Source organism: Lynx rufus, unplaced genomic scaffold (genome assembly GCF_022079265.1).
Source record: "Lynx rufus isolate CCGP_SWC_20201006 ecotype Redwood Valley unplaced genomic scaffold, mLynRuf1.p SCAF_7, whole genome shotgun sequence".
NCBI lineage: Eukaryota > Metazoa > Chordata > Mammalia > Carnivora > Felidae > Lynx > Lynx rufus.
In genome coordinates this window covers 74,949,759-74,968,266 of record NW_025814889.1, presented here as the reverse complement: position 1 = coordinate 74,968,266, position 18,508 = coordinate 74,949,759, and the positions used below count along the sequence as shown (strand labels likewise).

Sequence of the window (18,508 nt, the reverse complement as noted above, 5' to 3'; positions counted from 1 at the left end):
CCTGGGGCTTAAAACTGCCTGAGCTGCTAAGAGATGTCTAGATATGCAGGCCTGCCCTCACTGAGGCAACTGTGAGCTTGGGGACAGAAGATGCAGACTACAGCAGTGTAGACGCTGACCTAATGAACTGACACCCACATTCCAAGGGACATCTTTAGGGGTGACTAGGAGGAGGTGCTTCCAAAATGCCACTTACCTTTTAGTCCCAAGTTTGGAACCACCTTGGCCAGTCCAGCCCCCAACATAGCTCCAGCCAGCTTCCTCGATCTGCAGGAAAAGATCACACAGGTCTGCCTTGTGGACTGAATGCTACTTCCTGAGTTCTGATCCCACCCCGACACCCCCCTGGCTGGAAGAGGACCACCACGCATCGGCTTTTCCCCACCTCAGTGAACTTCCTCTGGTCTTATTGCCCATTCACAAATAGTAAGCACCTACTTATGCCAGGCACTGCACTGAGCTTTGGGACAGAGAATTAAACAAGGTGGTTGCCTGTAAAGGGTTCATTTCTGTGGCTCCTGCCTATTCATACTGCCCTAAAATTAAGCATCTACTTCTGCTCAAACCCTGAGAGGAAAGAAAGGGAGAGAGAGAGAGGGGAGGGGCCAGGAGAAAGAAAAAGACCGACAGGTCACCCCTGCTACGTGCCTCAGAGTACGTGCCCTCCTCCTTTTAGTCCCCGTACCTGACCCTTGGCCAGGCCCTCGAAGCCATCATGTACAACCAGCACCCGGTTGCCCTGGATGAGGCCAATCCTCACGGTGGAACGGACGGCAGCGTTCATGCCTGCAGCTGGGGCCCCCACGTTCATCACGGCCACTGTGTGTATGCTACTCTGGGGAGAAGAAGTGGAGAGGGAGCAGGGCGAAGAGGGGGACAGGTCAGTAAGGGAAGCTGAACCCTGTGTCCCTCATGGTCCTAGGGTCAGGACATGTGCCTCTGGACAATGTACCCCCTCTCCAGGAATGCCAGCACAGCCTGTTCCCTCATCCTGTGGAAGCAAATTCTTTATCACAAATCAATAAGGAAAACCGCTGTCCCTGCCCGTAGATAGCATTACGTAACGAATGAGGCCTTCCAGAGCAGCATTTCCCAAAGTGTGATATTTGGACCGCCTGATCTCGGGAGCCTGTTAAACCAACCTATTCCTGGCCGCGACCCCAGAGCTAAATCCTCTCTGAGGGAAGGATCCAGCAATCTGCATGTTAAATAAGCAGCCCAGATGATTCTGATAGACACTCAGTACCGAGAACCACTACTTCAGGGGAAGAAGTGGCTGAAGTACACTCATATGCTCATTCCCAGGTCTGCCCAAAGGATTAACCCGTAAATCTCTTTCCCAGTCCTTGCACGCTACCTCGTCGATCCTAAATTGGATGTGGGCCTTGGGGCAGAGACGTCCGGGGCACATTAAGAACATGGGGCTGGTATCTGGGGGGGCTAAGAGAAAACTTCTTAGTAGGGTCAGGGACTCGGCACTGGAGATTTTAGTGGGGCGAAGAAGCTGGCCAGGCTCTAGGTTATACGAGTGGAGGTGGCACTTCACGGAGAGAGACTGAGAGACAGAGTCAAAGGGAGAGAACTCACCGGTCCCTTAGAGACTGGGGGTCTGACATGAGCCAGAAGCTTGTACACTTCCCAGTTGTTCATGAAGCTCCTGGAAAAAGTACAGGTGGGGTGGGGGGTCTTCAGGCCGCTCCTCACGGCCAGCAGCCAAGGGGATCTAAAGTTCTGTTCCCAGTGTGAAGTCCAGCTGGGCAAACCTCAAAGGACATAACTGGGACCTGGCAGGGACTGGGCAGGGGCTGAAAAAGGGCCAGTAACCGATCAAACCCTCCCTGAGGACTCTTCTCCCAGGCACTGCACTCAGCATGACACGCTGTCCCTTGGCTAGAGAAACTGAAAACCTGGCTGGAACCCACACAACAACCACCGGATTACAGCAGGCCAATCCCAGGAAGAGCATCCCTGGGACAAACTGTGCCTCCTGGTCACCTCACAACCAACTCTCTCAGGAAGGAACTGTCACAGAGACAATAAGAACAGGGAGGGGCAGAAGCTCTTATATTGGGTCTGAAACCATGTCCGTTTTTTGCTCCATTCCAATATCTGATTTCTGTAGCTAGTGAGCTTCCGGTCATTCCTCACCGGCCTCTCAGCTTCATGGCTTCATCAAATTTCCTGTCGTTCATGGCCTTGGTCACATCTTTGGTCTGAGGGAGGAGCACAGCAAGAGTCATGACTACAGGGCAGGGTTCTACACAGCTGGATTCCTAGCCCGTGGTAACGCTCTGTCTCCACTCTTATGCCTGGATCCTACCCACCACGCCTCCCACCTTTGCTATGCTCCCCAAACATTCACAGAAAGCAGCATCTTTGTTTTTCCTTAATTTTCGGAGAAATGAGCAGCCAAAGGAAGGAGCTGATTCAATGCTCTACTTATTCGAATATTTTTCAGAGTGGAGGAGTGCTCACAGATAAAATAGCATCTTCCTCCATTCCGCAACCTGAAAGTAGCCTCTAAACTGAGTGTATGAAGAAGACCCTACGGATCCCAGTTAGGAAGAAAAGCTGATCCCTGCCGTGTGTCTCCCAGCTACTGATTTCTGCTCTGTGAGCCCGCGCTTTAGCTTTTGGGATACATAGTTCCAAGCAAGGCTGGAGCCTGTCTAGGCTGTAGGTTTCTGGGACTCCCAGTTTGAGGGAGAAGCAGGCCAGGAAATGGGGAGCCAGCCCTGAGCATGCAGGCCAGTCCTAAGAATCAGCCAGACACCTCAGCCCCAGACACACTGGTCTGTGGTATCACAGGAGTGATTCCTTTGTAATAAGAGCCATTTCCTGAGCACCCGGTATTTTCCAGATACTGCATCAGACCTTCTACAAAGCTTCCCTCCGCTCCTTACAGTAGCCCTCAGGGTGAGTGTTAGGAACCTCACGTTGTTTCAGAGAAACATGTTCAAGGTAGAAATCATAGAAACATACGAGCTAGCCAGCCAGACCATAATACTATTCCCTGCTTTTAATAACGTTTGGAGACATACTCTGTTTCTTTTCCAACAAAGACATGGCAAAAGCATCCGAGGCTGGATATTGTGCGACGTTGGGTCTCACTACTTGGTAAGATGTAGCGTCTCCCACGTTTCTTAGGAACATTTAACAGATGGGGACACTGAGGCTTAGAGAGGGGACAGCTCCTATGCAAAGCCTACTGTGCCCTTTCCTCATTTGACTCTTAACTACACCATGCTGCCTTCCCATCTCCAACAGGAGTTCCAGTGGCCTTCGAAGTTGGTCTCTTTCCCTCTAAGCTCTAGCTCAAAGACAGGGGCTTGGGCTGTTAGGAAGGGGAGCTGAGGTCGGTACTTACCATTTGGACACACTCCATGAGGGGCAGGCGCACAGCCTGGTTCCCAGAGAGGCTCACCACACAGGCTGGGGTGTCTGGAGTCCCTTCCAAAAGTGCCATCACTGCCTCCACACCCATCCTGCTGCCCTGCAGGAACCCAGGGAGCAAAGACAGTCTGGTTCAGGCCTCCCCATCTGGACTGGGCCTGAAGAGCCAGGGCACCTGAGGCCCTTCCAGATCACAGGGTTGAATTGCACATTTAAGGACTACAGCTAAGAGCTTATGGGGCTTTATCTCCCTACCCAGATTTCATCTAAAGCTTGATTCTTCATCCTCTTACCATTAGAATTCTATTTGGTTCCAGAGAAGCATGTCCATTGTAGTAATCAAGGAGATTACTGAGGCTTAATATGCCCTTCTTATTGATAAAACAAGGGAGAGTATTGCCTCTCTCTTCTAACGAAAGTAGGATGAGAGGGTTCAACCTGAGTGTCTAAGGTTAGATCTTAATAATTTTACTAATGATCAAAGCTGAGATATTAGACCTCACTATTTGGAGAGCATATAATTTCCCATCATTTTTTGCAACAGAAGAGAACTCGGGTGGATGGGAATGAGTCAAGGGCCACTGCAGTCCAGAAGCTGGAGGGAGGCGGCATGGCCAATGGTGTAAGCCCCTGTCCTGGGAAGTGGGATTCTGCAGGGGAAGGACAGCAAGTCCTGGGTTCTAAGACGCAAGGGCCACAGAACCCCATGACTTACCAGGATCCGGTCAAAGGCTGATGGTGTCCCACCCCGCTGCACATGCCCCAAGACAGTGACCCGGGTGTCATATCCCAGACGCTTCACCACCAGCTGAGGACACCAAAAGAGGGACAGAGAGATACAGAGTCAAAGAGAAAAAACAAGCAGAGGCTTAGATAAACCACGATGGCTTAGCCTCTTTTATCTTCCTGGGAAACCAGGGGGCAGGAAACCTGGGGAGAGATGTACAGAAGGACTAAGGGGAGACTCAGAAGTCACTGGGGAAGGGGGTGGGGGGTGGTGTCCAAGGCCTCTCTGGTTTCATTCATACTAACATTCTTGATGTCTTCTGAGGTTATGGGTTTCCCAGTCTTGTCTATGGCACCCTCAGCCACAATGATGATGTTGAGACGAGAACCACGGGTCCTTGTCTGGTCAAGAACAAAGAGGAAAGAGGTCAGTGGGATGAAACCGATGGAGGGGAAGTGCATCATCAGTGAAACAGGCGAGTGGTTTTTCAAGGGCAAAATAAAGTGCCAGTACCTCACTGAGCCGGCGACAAAGATGTTCCTCCCAGTCGTCATCCGGTGGACACTCAGGAATAAAAACCCAGTCAGCCCCACAGGAGAGAGAGGTGACAAGGGCCAGGTATCTGAGATGAGAGGCAGAAGCGTCACACTAGGAGCCACGCTCCACAGACTGCCTAACCCGTACCTGGCAGGTCTGCCTGTTCCCATAGGTGGTGAAATGTGTGAGGATCTGTGCTTTCATGCTTGGGGTGAGGGTAAGAGCGCCGCTGAGACAGCCTCTCAGTGAAGTTTTGTCCCTGAAGGGCACCGTCTCTTCGTGCTCACCTGCCATGGTGGCTTCTAACCTCAGAGCGGTGTCTGTCCTGTGCACGGGCACACAGGCACACCCTTGCACGCGTGGGTACGGGGGTGGGGAAAGGGGGCCATAACCGAGACAAGCATGGACACCTCTGAATCTGCTATCCCTGGGAGACCTCTTTGGACTCTCTGGGGAAGAGAAGGCTACTGCTGGCTCCACAGAACAGATGAGTCGAGACGGGGATCTTACCCACAGTGCCGGCCCATCACTTCTAGCACAAACGTCCTCTGGTGGCTGCAAGAGACAGACACAGAACGTTTACAGTCCAAGTGTCCTGATGGTCCCAAGCCGCCACTCACATGTAGGCCGCAAAACCTCCCTGGGAGACGCATTTATATTGTTAGACCTCCCAGCAGGTTTCTGGAGAGACCAGGAAGACCAGGCTGACTAAAACATAGCAGTAAAAGGTGTCAGTACTGTGGCTCTGTTCCAGGGAGCAATGGGGTCCAGGAAAGGAAAGAGAAAATAGGAAAAGAAGTGAAGAAGTGAGGACTCGACCAGCATCAGCCTGGAATCCCCTACGATGACCCTGGCAAACTGTTACCTTCCGCCTCCCATTCTCCCACACTGCCTCCCCAGGCCGCCTACTGAGCAGCGGCAGTGACGGCCTCTACAGTCTACACTATAGCTGAAAGGGTGGCTAAGGTTTGGAGCTCCCTGGATTTGTCTCAAGTTGGACACTGATCATTTGGGAGACCCTACAGGTATCAAAGCCCTCAGAGCTACACTGTGGACAGTGGGCAAGACAGTGACAAGGGGCAAACATACGGCCTGTAGACAGCAGTGCAATTTCAGGGCTTTAGGGATGCTTCTTCATTAAAGACAGTGTTCCCACCCCAGAAAATGGGTCATTGGGGGTCTAGAGCCCAAGGGCATTAATCTTCTCTAGACGCCCTAGCCCTGTAGCCTGCCCCAGCTGCGATCCTCCTCCACTGCCCCACCTGCCCCCCGCAAGTCCCCTAACCTCTGAGCAGTGGTGGTGATGGCGTCCACAATCTCTATGATCCGGTGCAGGGCGGAATCAGTGCCAATGGTCATATCAGTGCCACAAAAGTCATTGTCAATTGAGCCCACCAAACCCACGATATTCAGATAGCTGGACTTCGTAGCCTCCTCCGCTGTGATCTTACCTGGCAATGAGAAGCAAACCAGGAGCCACCTTGACATGCCTAAAGAGCAGATGACTGGAGAGAGAAGGAACTGCAGCCAATGGGAAGCATAAGCAATGGCAGAGAAAGGAGGGCAAAGACCTCCCTTTTGTGTCTGGGTGATGATTTCCTCCAATGGGAGGAGAGGGGTGTGTGTGCATGCGCACAAACAATACTTATGACAATGTCTCACCCGCTTTCTGGAGGTCACTCAGTAAGTCACTCCACTCAGAACGGAAGGTGTCAGCCCCAGTGAGGCTGCCATCACCCCCGATGACACACAGATTAGTAATCCCACGCTTCACCAGGTTGTGGGCAGCGCGGAGTCGTCCCTCTCGTTCACGGAAGTCCTTGCACCGGGCACTTCCAATGACTGTGCCTCCCTGTGGGGAAGAAGTAGAAGTCAGCTCCCCAGATGACACAGCCAAATTTGAGCTCGACATGCTAAGATTTCCCCTATTCCAACATCGTGATGAGCTATCATAACTACCTGGCTTTCTAGAAAGTGCCCTGACATCCTTAAGAGTCATTTGTCCTTTCTAGGGGCATCTGGGTGGCTCACAGTTGGTTAAGTGTCCGACTCTTGATTTCAGCTCAGGTCACAATCTTGCAGTTCGTGGGATTGAGCCTTGCCTCGGGCTCTGCGCTGACAGTGCAGAGCCTGCTAGGGATTCTGTCTCTCCCTCGCTCTTTGCCCCTTCCCCACTCACAACTCTCTCTCAAAATAAATAAATAAACTTTAAAAAAAAAAAGTCATTTGTTCTTTCTAAAGGAAAGGGAAATAATTCTGGCTGAGCTATCATAGGGTCATTCCTATATTCTGCTACACCTCTTAGAAGACTGCTAAGATTAACCCATTTCATTGAAGGCTTTGTCATCAAAGTGATTATCCTCAAGGAGAGCAAAGGAATACATACATACTGTTGGCTTTTGGACAATCTCCGTCTTTCACATGTTCTTAGAAATGTAAGATGTAGCACTGACTTTAGTCTTTGGAAATTCTCCCCAGTGGCCTGACTTTATTGGATCGTGTCCACACTATAATTAGCAGTTCATCCCAACGTGCTTGGTCATCCCAATGTGCTTTCCCTCTTGAACTCACTGATTTCTAATTGTAACCAGGCCCTGCCAATCCTTTCCCCTTCACTCCTCGGGATCTATGGTGCTCGTGGAAGGAGACACAATATCCACATATTCACAGGAAAAGTAGTTCTGAGTATAGAAAGCCTTAAATCCCCAGGGACTTATAGATGCCCCAGGAGAGGTAAGTATACTTAGGGTTTTCACAAATCGTACAAGCTTCTGGCATTCATGCCTTTGGGAGTACTGATAGAGAATTCTGACTCATTTTCAGACCACTTAACAGCAGGCACCATTGCCTATAAAGAATCTTCGCTAAGTACTGCATATTGTATTTCTTCCCATGGATTTTTAGAGGACTGCGGTAAAGAATGGGGGTACAAATGTAATTTGTGGATTTTTCAGTAAATCAGAAAATAGGTATATAATGACTTACGGAAAGTAGCACAAAGGGTTATGGATACAATCCGCATAATCTTAAGGTATTTTTGGAAACTCTAAAAGGCTGTGCTGGTTCCTTCCTCCCTCAAACAGTGTGGTTTCAAGTGACCTTCTCATCATCACATGAGGACTGGCAGATTTCAGCTCTACTTCTGGCTCTGGCTCCAGGCCTCTGGGAAGGTTATTTTCCTGGCCAGACCCTCCCTGTGACTCCAGAGCAACTCCTGCTTACGTGCCAGTTCCTTAAGTCTTGCCTGTGACCTTTCCATAAAGAGCAAACTGTCCTGTGACCGCACCCCCACCCCCATGCCACCCTAGGAAACCAGGGTGATGTTTTCAAACGCAAAGAGTAAAGGGCAGTCGTGGCACCTCTCTTGTCACAGAACCCTTCACGTCGAGCCACATGGGGGGAACTTGAGCAACCATGAGGCCAAACCAGAGTGGGGTGGGACAAGGACAGGACAAATAAGGAACAGGAGTCCTCTGGAACATACCAGCTGAAGCATCATCGAAACGCTCTCCCAGGTGGCTTCCCTGATGTTATCTCCACCATCCACCAGGCCTTGATAACCCTGTGGAGCACATTACACCCATTCAACTTCTGCTAAGCCAGTTTTCCCTAAACCCCCACGATTAGGACAGGATCTCTGGGAAGCAGTTCTCTGAGAATCAAGTCATCTCCTCCCATTACTGATCCCTGGATGCCCATGACACTGTCATATTTAACACAGTCCAAGGAAGAAGACATCAACCTTTCAACACCCTCTTCTATTTCCCTGCAATCTCAAAAGGTCAGGATGTCCTTCCTAATATTTCATCCTAATTCTTCTTGCTTCTGGTTTATCCTATGTCCTCCAATCTGCTTTCCCGGGGAACTAAATAGCAGATAGTTTTGATAACAGTAGAGGGAAAAGAGAAGGGTGGTGGAAGAAGGGCAGGAGAGAAATGGGACTTGAAAAAATACAATTTAGGAGAAGGCAGATAAACCTTACAGGGAGAAGAGTGGGCAAAGAATGAGAGGGAAGGGAGAGAAGGAAGAGGAGTTAGAACTTCAGAAGGTACAGCAAACTGCAGAAATCTGATGAGACTTTGTTCTTTCCAAAGGCTCTGTCTCAGGACATACTAAATTTTCTCTGAAATACTCATTTCAGCTTCTCTCTTTGTTTTGGTGGAGGTAAGGGGAAGAGAGAGTTACTTCTTCCTTTAAATTGAACGGGCAACATGAGGACCCAATCTGTAGATCCCTATATCCTACCATCATTACTGGAGACTGGAGTCAGGGAGAGACACTCTTGGAGACAGGGAGCTGAGATAGGTCAGGCATAGCATGTAACTGGGAGGTGAGGAAACAGGAAGTAGGGAGGGGGGAGCATAAAACAGAGAAAGAATGATGGAGAACAAAGTAGAAAACCAACCTCATGGACAAAGAACACACGGGCACCAGTAAAGATACCAACTCGAACCACAGCCCTGACAGCAGCATTCATACCTGAAAGGAAGGAAGGAAGACGACAGGAAGAGGTTACTCCTGAGAAAAGCAGCCTGGACTACAAGATATCTCAGTCCTTCTCTTAGGCTTTTCTCTGAATCTAGAATACTCTTCTCCTCCAAGTCTTCTGGCCTCCCCCCCCCACCCCAACACTAAATTATCGTGTTCAGTGTTAATGTAGCTCCATATACCTCCAATTCATCTCCCTTCCCCCCCCCAATCCCATCTTTCTTAAGACCTTTCCCTGCCAGGGCAATCTGGGGAATAATAATCTTGAATGCTTACAGTAGGGTTAGACACTGCTAAACGCCTGTCAAACCTCATCTCATTTAATCCTCTCCACAACCCTGAAGTTACCTCTATTTTACAGATTTGGAAACTGAAGTTCAAAGAGGTAAAGGTCACAGAGCCCAGTCTCTCCACTGGGAGACAATCAGGACTAAAATTAATTAGGACTAAAACAGAGAGGAGAGCCTTTCCCCTCTCTCCCATGTTAAGTAGTCTCCCTTTCCGGTAGCTACTCAGTGACGAGAACTGTCTCTCCCAAGAGTACTGTGGAGGAACCACCCTGCACAGCACACAACACAAGGGGGAAGCTATAACGGCCTCTGTATTAGAAACAATGCTACTGATAATTGTGCTGAGCAGAACTTCCCCAGTGAGACATGGAACGCATACCTGGGTCTTGATCCCGGTAACCCCATCCTGCCCTGTCATGTGAGAAGGGGCTCACGGTGATGCTCAGGGAATCTCAGAGCCCTGATAGATCAATTTCTTGTGAACCATTTTAGCCACCTGCCCTCAGATACCCCAGAACATTTTTTTGTTTCAATCTACAATCTATTCCTAGGGTCCTTAACCCTGCCTGGAGAAATACCATGTGCCAGTGAGCACTAGAGAAACCAGTAATTAGAAAAATCTGCTAAAATCCATCATGAACTACTGTAAATTCCAAAGCTACCTGGAGCAGAACAGAACCAACAAAACCAAAATGTCTATTTTGGAGGGTTTTTTTCTGCAGGCTGACGAAAGTTGGTGTTAGATGACTATAAGCACCAAATCAAATTGAAGGCCCATTCACTCACTGAGCAAATATTGACTAAATACCTACCATACTCCAGGCACTATCTAGGCACTAGGGAAATAGCAGTTGAATGATACAGTCTAGGGATGCAAAGATACAGGAGACGGTAACGGTCCTCAAGACTTGTGAAGAATATAACATGGTTACAATATGGATCCCTATGAAGGAGATTTGTACAAAGTGCAGTGGGGACAAGGAGAAGGAGCATCCAAGCTGCCAGAAAGGAAGTCAGAACAGGTTATACAGAAAAGACAACATTTGACCTGAGACCTAAAGGACAATTTCCTTATAAATCTTTTATGTCAGGTGGCCACTTTGGGGGACAGTGCTCTAGGCAGGAAAATAGCACAAATAAAGGTGAGGGTCAAGAAACAACCTTAGGTAACTGGGTATTACAAAGGATAAAACGTAAGACAGGAAGTGGTGAGCAGTGAAGCTTCAAAGGTAAGCAGGCACCTGTATGCCACGCGAGGAAGCCTGGCTCTTATTCTGTAGGCCAGGATTTGATTGGGGATCCATGGGTGATGGTTTCAGGAAATCCATGAACCCATGAAACTGTATGAAAAGTTTTCTGGGCACGGGAATTTCCTTTGGGAGAAGGTCCACAGCTGTCATTTGATTCTTAAGGAGGTCTTTGGCCTAGAAAACAAAAGTTGCAAATGATGGAGAATCTCTGAAGAATTTTGAGAGTGGAGAGACATGACGCTATCTGTATATCAGAAAAGATCACTGGTGGCAATGTGGAGGACGCTGGGATAAGATGGCTCTCTGGCAGCCTAGACGAAATGAGGGCCTAGACTCAGAGAGTGGCATTTGGGACAAAACAGAGACACTGGACAGGAGGCAATGGGGAAAGAGAAGCACAGCACTGTGGTTAGATTTCAAAGTGTTGGAGAAGAAGATGGAAAAGCCCCATGACTGACAGGCAAAGAGTAAGACTGAGGTGCAATTAACTAAGCAGAGGCAAGTTTTGATTCAGGCAGGTAGGGGTATGGATGATACATTCGTATTTGGATATGTTGAGCTTGAAGCTCTTGTGGGACACCCATGTGGACTTGGGAGAGATGGTCTCACAAGAATATGTAGAATTAGAATGGGAAAGGCAAGGAATGGAACGCTGAGGAAAACCAACGCTGAGGGAATGGGCAGGGGATGATGGGTTCCATGAAGGAAACTAAGGAGCAGCAAGAAAGGCAAAAGGAAACCCAGGTCTTAGCCATGTCTTGGAAGCCAAAGGGAACAGTTTCAAAAAGTTGTAACACTGCCAAATGCTTCCAATAATCGATCTAAGATAAGAACGGGAAGGTTGGGCTTGCCAACAAGAGGTCACTGGTGAGCACTGCTGTCAAAGCCCACTTCCGCCATCACTAAAGCAAAGTCACATAAGTCTAGAAGTCTAGGTTCACATCCTCAAACTGAAGGAATCAAAATGGAAAACTCTGTGATGGGAGCAGGCTTCTCAGAAGCTTTAGGAAAAGCCTGCATGTATGAAAAGAACAAAGTCAGGGTCAATGCAAAGCCATCAGTGCCTTAGTAAGGATAAATCAGTAGGTCAGAACAGAAATGAAACTATTGTTGATTTATTTTCTAGACTTTCACAATTCCTGTGGGCTTGTCTATTGGATACCTACAGTTCTGGAGTATGAATTTGTAATCTTAAGAAATAAGGAAAAAACACTCTACTGAAATCTATAGGTTGGAATGCTGTTTCCTACTCCTAAGCTGAGTAAGGGTAGGGAGAAAAGATTTAAGAAAAACAAATGACTTAAAAGGTTTTAAGTACAAAGTAAACAATAGATGGCAGGTAGGAAATATCCAAATCTATTGGGCAGAAGAAAAATCCCATAAGAAAAGAAGATTCTTTCTCTTCTCTCATCCCTTTTTACCTTCTTACCTCAGTCTTATCAACCTCCAGAGGTCATCCTGCCTCTAAGCTGGACAACTGTTTTCCTAGAAATCAAGTTTTAGGACTCTAATTGTCCCCTATACCTGCATTTCAAACCCCCCAGTTCCCTAGAATTCACCGACCAGTATGTATACACATAACTTATGCTAGGGAGTCCCAGTAATTCTTTGGGCTCTCCTACTTAACATCACTGGCCTATTCTGGCCTCAGACCAGTCCTGGCCAGGATCTCCTTAGCTGTACCATGTTGCCCTAAATAACTCCCTATTCGCAGCTGTCTGACTTATTAGAAGCAAGACGAAGGATAAGATTACAGGCACCACCCAGGGGGTATTCTGGGTACAGCCAGGAGGGGCTCTGGAGAACATCAGAAGCACATACTTTGGCGTTTCTAATTACAGCCTGTAGGCAAGAGGCTTTGGGGAGAACTATGGGTAATGAGTCTCTATGACATGAGATAGAAAAAACTAATAAATGACTTGGTCACTATCTTTTTGAAAGCAGATGTTAGAAAGTTTCTACCTTAATTGAACTTTGAACAGGAAAAAAAATCCTTTAATTCCAACATGAAAAATAAATGTTAGATCTGAATTACACTTCTGACAAATATGTAATTAATATTATGAATCCTAGAATAGCAATCCAGAGAGGTAATAGAATCCCTGTTCCTGTAATCCTTTAAAAACAGGATAAACATGTATTTGGAATGGACTGCCCATCTGAAGGCAGAGGGCTAGAGCAATGACTGAGATCCTTTCCAGCAGAATAAGCCAATGTTGTGTGGGCAAATGTGGTATGGTTTAGCAGAGCTGGGGCCATTCCTGGACTGGAATTTGTATCTACTCAGCCCAGTTTCTGAGCTCAGGGTGTCTGAAATCTGGCCTCTCTTCTGCTTTAAGAGGTTATTGGCTTTGCTAAACTCAGGGAATGACAGAGCTGTGGCCTCTGTGGATTTTATAGAACCCAACCTTCACTTTCCCATGTGGCCCACAGCCTCTGGGTTAAAAGTCATTTCTGTGCCCTCTCCCTCGGAGAACTGAAGATCATTAAACCTATCTCTGGGCAGGCCGCTACTTTATTTGAGCTGCTCCTTCAGCTGAGACCTCTCAACTCTACTTTGAGTTTTCTGCTTTGCTTCCCTGTCTCCCTTAGTTTCTTCCTGTACCACCTGCTCACATGCACCTGTGATGTTATGTGGCCTCGCAGTGGGATATTTCCCTGGGTACACTGTGCCTGTCACAGGATCCCCTAGGCCTTGGTCCAGCTGGCCCTCCAGAAATCAGCTTATGCTAGCGCCTGCCTCCAAGAATGATCTTCCCTTAAAGCAGGTGATGGTCCCTCTAGAATAAGAGGGTTTCTGTGCTCAGGATCAGAAGCTGAAAGGGCTCTGCTGCTCTTAGACCCAAGTTAAATCCTAGCTCTCTCTCTCTCTCCCTCTGTCTCTTTTTTTTTCCTCTTTCCCTCTCCAGAGAGCCCTTCTTTTTCATAAATTCTTAACTTTGTATGCCTCACTTGGATTTTTAGCAGGCTCTTCTTGCTTCACTTAATCCAATTTCACAGGCCACCCTACCAAGGTTTTAGGATCAACACTCAAGAGTTTATGGAGCATGGGATTCTTTCCAGGAGAGAGCAGAGAAGCAATAGAAAAGCGAGGTCAGCCTCAAGTAGGGCTCTGCATTCCTAATCTGGCCACTCTTCCTGAACTCAGACCTCTGTGCCCCTCTTCCTAAGTGTCCTCATTCTGGCATTCTCATGTTCATAATACATATCACAATTACAATTAAATATACATTAGATAAAAAATATACTTAAAGCCTAGATTTACTAACATATAATGAGGATCATAAGAACAATGTGTAACTTTTTCATTGATGTATCCTTAGTGCCTGCCATCCTGCTTGAAATGCAGGTGCTCAATAACGTCCTTTGCATTTAACTAAGAATACGTTTATATAGCACCTACTTTGTACACCAGACACTGTGGAATGAAGAATTCATTCAATGAAGAGTTCAGTCTCTTGAAATCTACCTTCTCTGTGAACTCTTCCCTGGTTAATCCAACCAAAGCCTATCTGTTCATTATAGAAGTGGGTTCTACTTGGTTAGGCACACTTGATTCTTGTTATTTATAAGCCTTACATAAGAATTCCAGTAATGTATGCTATCTTTCCTCCTAAAACTATAAGTTTCCAAAGGAAATTAACCTCTTCATAACATACAAGGCAGGGCTCTAAGCAAAGTGGGTGCTTAACACAAAGTTTAGGAAGCCTACAGAGAGTGGTGCAGAGTGAAGGGGAGACTGGCTGAAATCTCTTTCCTTCTCTATTTTTCTCAGCACAGTCTCCATGTCCTGGTATCCCTCTCAAAGAGATTCTGAAGGTAGATTTCAACGTATTATAAATTACAATATACAAGATCATCAGGAGGAAAAAAAATCACACATTCCCTATCTCCCACTTCATTTTTCCATATACCTGATTTCCCTGACTTCCAGGCTTCTGGGACTCAACCCAGAAAGGGGTTCTCTCTGGCTTTGCTTTCTGCCCCCCCCCCACCTCACCCCATGGGTCTGTACCGATTAACTGCTGCTATTCCTGCTTATTCAAGGGACGAAGGAATGGAAGAAGAGGAAAGGCCAGAGAAAACTAAGCATGAAGCAGAACTGTGCCCAGTAGAAGGAAATGTGCTGTAGGAGTGTGGTGCCGGACCCTGGCTGGTACAGGAACTCTACGTACCTCAGAGGTAATACCTGAAGATCTAGCTAGGGCCCACCAAATACCAATTTCTGCATCTCCCCCTTTCCCCACCATTTTCAATGTATTTGAAGTGAATCCACCTACTGCTTTCTCAACAAGTTTATCTCTTTAGTCTCTTTCTTCCTAGTGATGCTTGAGAAAACACCAGTCTTTTAGGTATCAAAGGAACAAAATGGTCCCAAATCTTCAGAGAAACTTGGAAAGAAGTTTTATGAAGATTTGAGTAAATTAAAGTAGAGGAAATAATATCCAGAAGCACTTGGGGACTTAGACCTGACAGAGATTCTTGGGAAAGCCCAGGATTCCAGTGTGAATCTACAGCAGGAGGACATTAAGGACAGTTCTATTCTACAGGCTAAGGGAGTTAAGAAACTCAAAAGGGCCTACCAGCCATGGTTTTTTTGTCCCGCCCCAAGCAGGGCCTTCCTCCTTACCTTGGGCATCTCCACCAGAGGTTAACACGGCGATGGCTTTGCCAATCCCCAGGGTTTTGGCTGCATGGTGCTCTTCATGGGTCATGATCCACTCTAGAATCCAAGAGCACGATCAGTTAAGACACAGGTGGATTGAGGTGCTCAGGAAATGGCTCTGTTAGACTGGCTAGAGCCACCCCAGTCAGGCTCTCCTACTATACTAAGTCTGAGCTTTGCAGCCTGGGTGTTTTGGACTTCTTCCAGAAGAGGGCCACGCCCCCACAAACTGACAAGCTGAAATGTCACAGTAATCAAACCCAAGACTGCAAAGGTCCCAGCTAATCCCTCCCACCTGAATTGGAGTCTATTTGGAGAACAAGCTAAGGTCAAGGGGAAGGGCAGTTGACTGAACAGAAATGAGAGGGGCGCCTGAGTGGCGCAGTCGGTTAAGCATCCGACTTCAGCCAGGTCACGATCTCGCGGTCCCTGAGTTCGAGCCCCGCGTCGGGCTCTGGGCTGATGGCTCAGAGCCTGGAGCCTGTTTCCGATTCTGTGTCTCCCTCTCTCTCTGCCCCTCCCCCGTTCATGCTCTGTCTCTCTCTGTCACAAAAATAAATTAAAAAAAACATTGAAAAAAAAAAAAAAGAAATGAGAAAAGAAGGAGGAAAGTTAAGGTGGCCTCAAGGATTCCTCCTTTTAATGAAGGGAAGGGCTGCTGCAGACGGTAGGAATCGGGTGAGGTTTGGGGCACTGATGAGAACCAGCCAAGTGGAAGCAGAAAAGTGAGGGAAGGCAGGGTTATGGTGAAGATGATGGTTTCGTTTTATGCAATTGGGCTAAGCTGGAACTGGGGTTTGAGGTTTTACATGCACATTTGAGCCTGCACAAAATGATGGTTCAGGCTCAGGAATGGTTAAAGACATTCCATGCCTTCTCCCATCGCTCTCCGGCTTCCTGCCTCCTGAGCCTCTCTTGACTCATCTTCAGGCCTTGCCCTTCACACTACATGCTATCAAATGGGAAGAACAACACAGAATCATAGCCAGATATACATAGATTATGTACACACGCCATGTGAACACCTTCCTATTATTGTCTTTAGGGCTTATCTCTCTCAAAGGAACACACAAGACACACTTTTGTGTCCACAAAATGTCAAAGGAGTCATCACTCTACCAGTTATCCAGGTTAAAATCTAAATTTTTAAATTGATCTCCTCCTTACTCTGAGAGTCAAAAGTTACCAAGTCCTATTCTTCTCCCTTACTATCTTCCCTTATCCTTCTCTTATTTGCGATCCTCGGCGCCTCTCTCCACCTGAATTGCCTACTACAATAGCTGGTCTCCGTTTGTGTTTCCCTTCTCCACTCTACAAGAGACATAGAATAAACCTCCATGGGTAGGTCATAGGACCCTGAGGATGCATTCACTTGAACTGGGCCAAATCACTTGAACCGGGGCTGATGACCTTTATGCACAGCTCATGTTTCTGCTGTGAATCTGGGGAAATCAGGGTAGCCGCTGATAAAGACACAGGTCACATAAACACACAAATCTGCATACATACCAATAAAGTACATGCAATGAGACACTCGTGAAGACACACAAACACAAACATATATAGCGTTATTATGGGACACAGATTCACAGACATACTACATATAATCCATTCTGATGGATAAAGTCCAAATTCTTGAGTTGGCATTCAAAGCTTCCATGATCTAACCCTTGCCAAAGCTTGAACCTTTGTTCCCATGAATTTTCTGTCCCATCATCACCTGAACATTACTTTGCTCCTTCCCATTTGTGTAGCTGGGCACACTGCATTCCTCATCCAGAAGGCCACCTTGGCCCTTTCACAGATATCCCACTCCATCATTTAAGGCCAGGCCTAGCTGCAATCCTATGAATATTAAGACTATTAACTCTTCACTGATTACCATAGGAGGGATTCTTTGTGGACCTCCTCTAATCACATATTGTCTGGTATTAGATCATTCATTTAGCACTTAATTACTACTTTATATGGTATTTAAATTGCTTCTTATATATTGACAATAAGGTTGGACTGGATCAGGGGTCAACAAACTACAGAGCACAGGCCAAATCCAGCCCTTTTTTTTGGTTTTGTATGGTAGCAAACAAAGAAAGGTTTTTACATTTTTATTTTTCTTTAAGAAACTTTTTTTTAGAGAGAGAGACAGAGAGAGAGAGAATATCTCATACAGGCTCCACATTCAGCAAGGAGTCTGATGCAGGGCTTGATCCTACAACCCTGGGATCATGACCTGAGCCAAAATCAAGAGTCAGATGCTCAACTGACTAAGCCACCCAGGTGCCCCAGATTTTTACATTTTTAAATGGTTTAAAAAACCATTTCAGGACATGTGAAAATTACATGAAATTCAAATTTCAGTGTCCATACCATTCTCATTCTTTCACACATTATCCTATGGCTGCTTTTGTGCTACAACAGAGTAGATTATTGTGACAGAGACCAGATAGCCTGCAAAGACTAAAATATTTACTATCTGGCTTTTTACAGAAAGTTTGCAGACCCCTGGATAGATGACTGCTACGAGCCACTTTCCCTAACTAGACTGAACAATCCTCCAGGGAGGGATCACGTTCATTTTTTTAAAACTTTCCCACAGCTTAACCAAAGCCTGGTGAAGTCCATGCACATAACAGTTCAATAAATCCTTGTTGAAGGCATTAGTGAACTGACGAACAATACAAAACGCACATAGACCTATGAAAGCTTTTATTTAGTATGCTTGGATACAGAGAGCTCCATATTCTATTTCTAACGCATAGAGATACAAATAGGACTTAAGAAAGCATATAGTGACAGTGAAAGGAATGTAATAAACACATATGGATACAGACACTCTCCTATTAACTGGAGTGTTCATGTCCAAATTTCTGCTGTTCTCAAGAAAAAAAAAAAAGACTAAGTAGCTGGTGCAAATAAGAAGGCAAACATTTGGAAACGAAAGAACAAAACATGAGTATGCTGATCCCATTTTCCTTGAGTTTTTTCTTCTCATTCACTCTGGGAGCTCATCACTGACAAACTCACACAGGGATCTGCCACCCATGGAGTTTTCAGTGAGGGAGAGAATTCACCATTAACGAGGGGGAAGGTTAGGAGTGCTGACCTGCAAAAAAGAACCTTCTCCTGTATCTCTAAACCAGTTATAAGAGGCACAGGA

The 18,508-nt window shown here is 46.7% G+C and overlaps 1 protein-coding gene across 2 annotated transcripts in view; it reads right to left on the bottom strand.

Annotated features, from left to right (window-relative positions):
- PFKM (phosphofructokinase, muscle) overlaps positions 1-18,508 on the bottom strand; it is a 46,521-nt gene that overhangs the window by 4,819 nt on the left and 23,194 nt on the right. For both annotated transcript variants that reach the window (XM_047065412.1, XM_047065411.1), the window contains exons 3-16: positions 15,316-15,408; positions 9,063-9,136; positions 8,142-8,219; positions 6,320-6,509; positions 5,943-6,108; positions 5,168-5,212; positions 4,634-4,742; positions 4,426-4,521; positions 4,109-4,201; positions 3,368-3,493; positions 2,149-2,213; positions 1,588-1,657; positions 686-835; positions 197-267 (exon numbers count right to left, since the gene is read on the bottom strand). In XM_047065412.1, the coding sequence (XP_046921368.1) occupies positions 197-267; positions 686-835; positions 1,588-1,657; positions 2,149-2,213; positions 3,368-3,493; positions 4,109-4,201; positions 4,426-4,521; positions 4,634-4,742; positions 5,168-5,212; positions 5,943-6,108; positions 6,320-6,509; positions 8,142-8,219; positions 9,063-9,136; positions 15,316-15,408 (1,426 nt within the window). The remainder of the gene's footprint in view (positions 1-196; positions 268-685; positions 836-1,587; positions 1,658-2,148; positions 2,214-3,367; positions 3,494-4,108; positions 4,202-4,425; positions 4,522-4,633; positions 4,743-5,167; positions 5,213-5,942; positions 6,109-6,319; positions 6,510-8,141; positions 8,220-9,062; positions 9,137-15,315; positions 15,409-18,508) is intronic.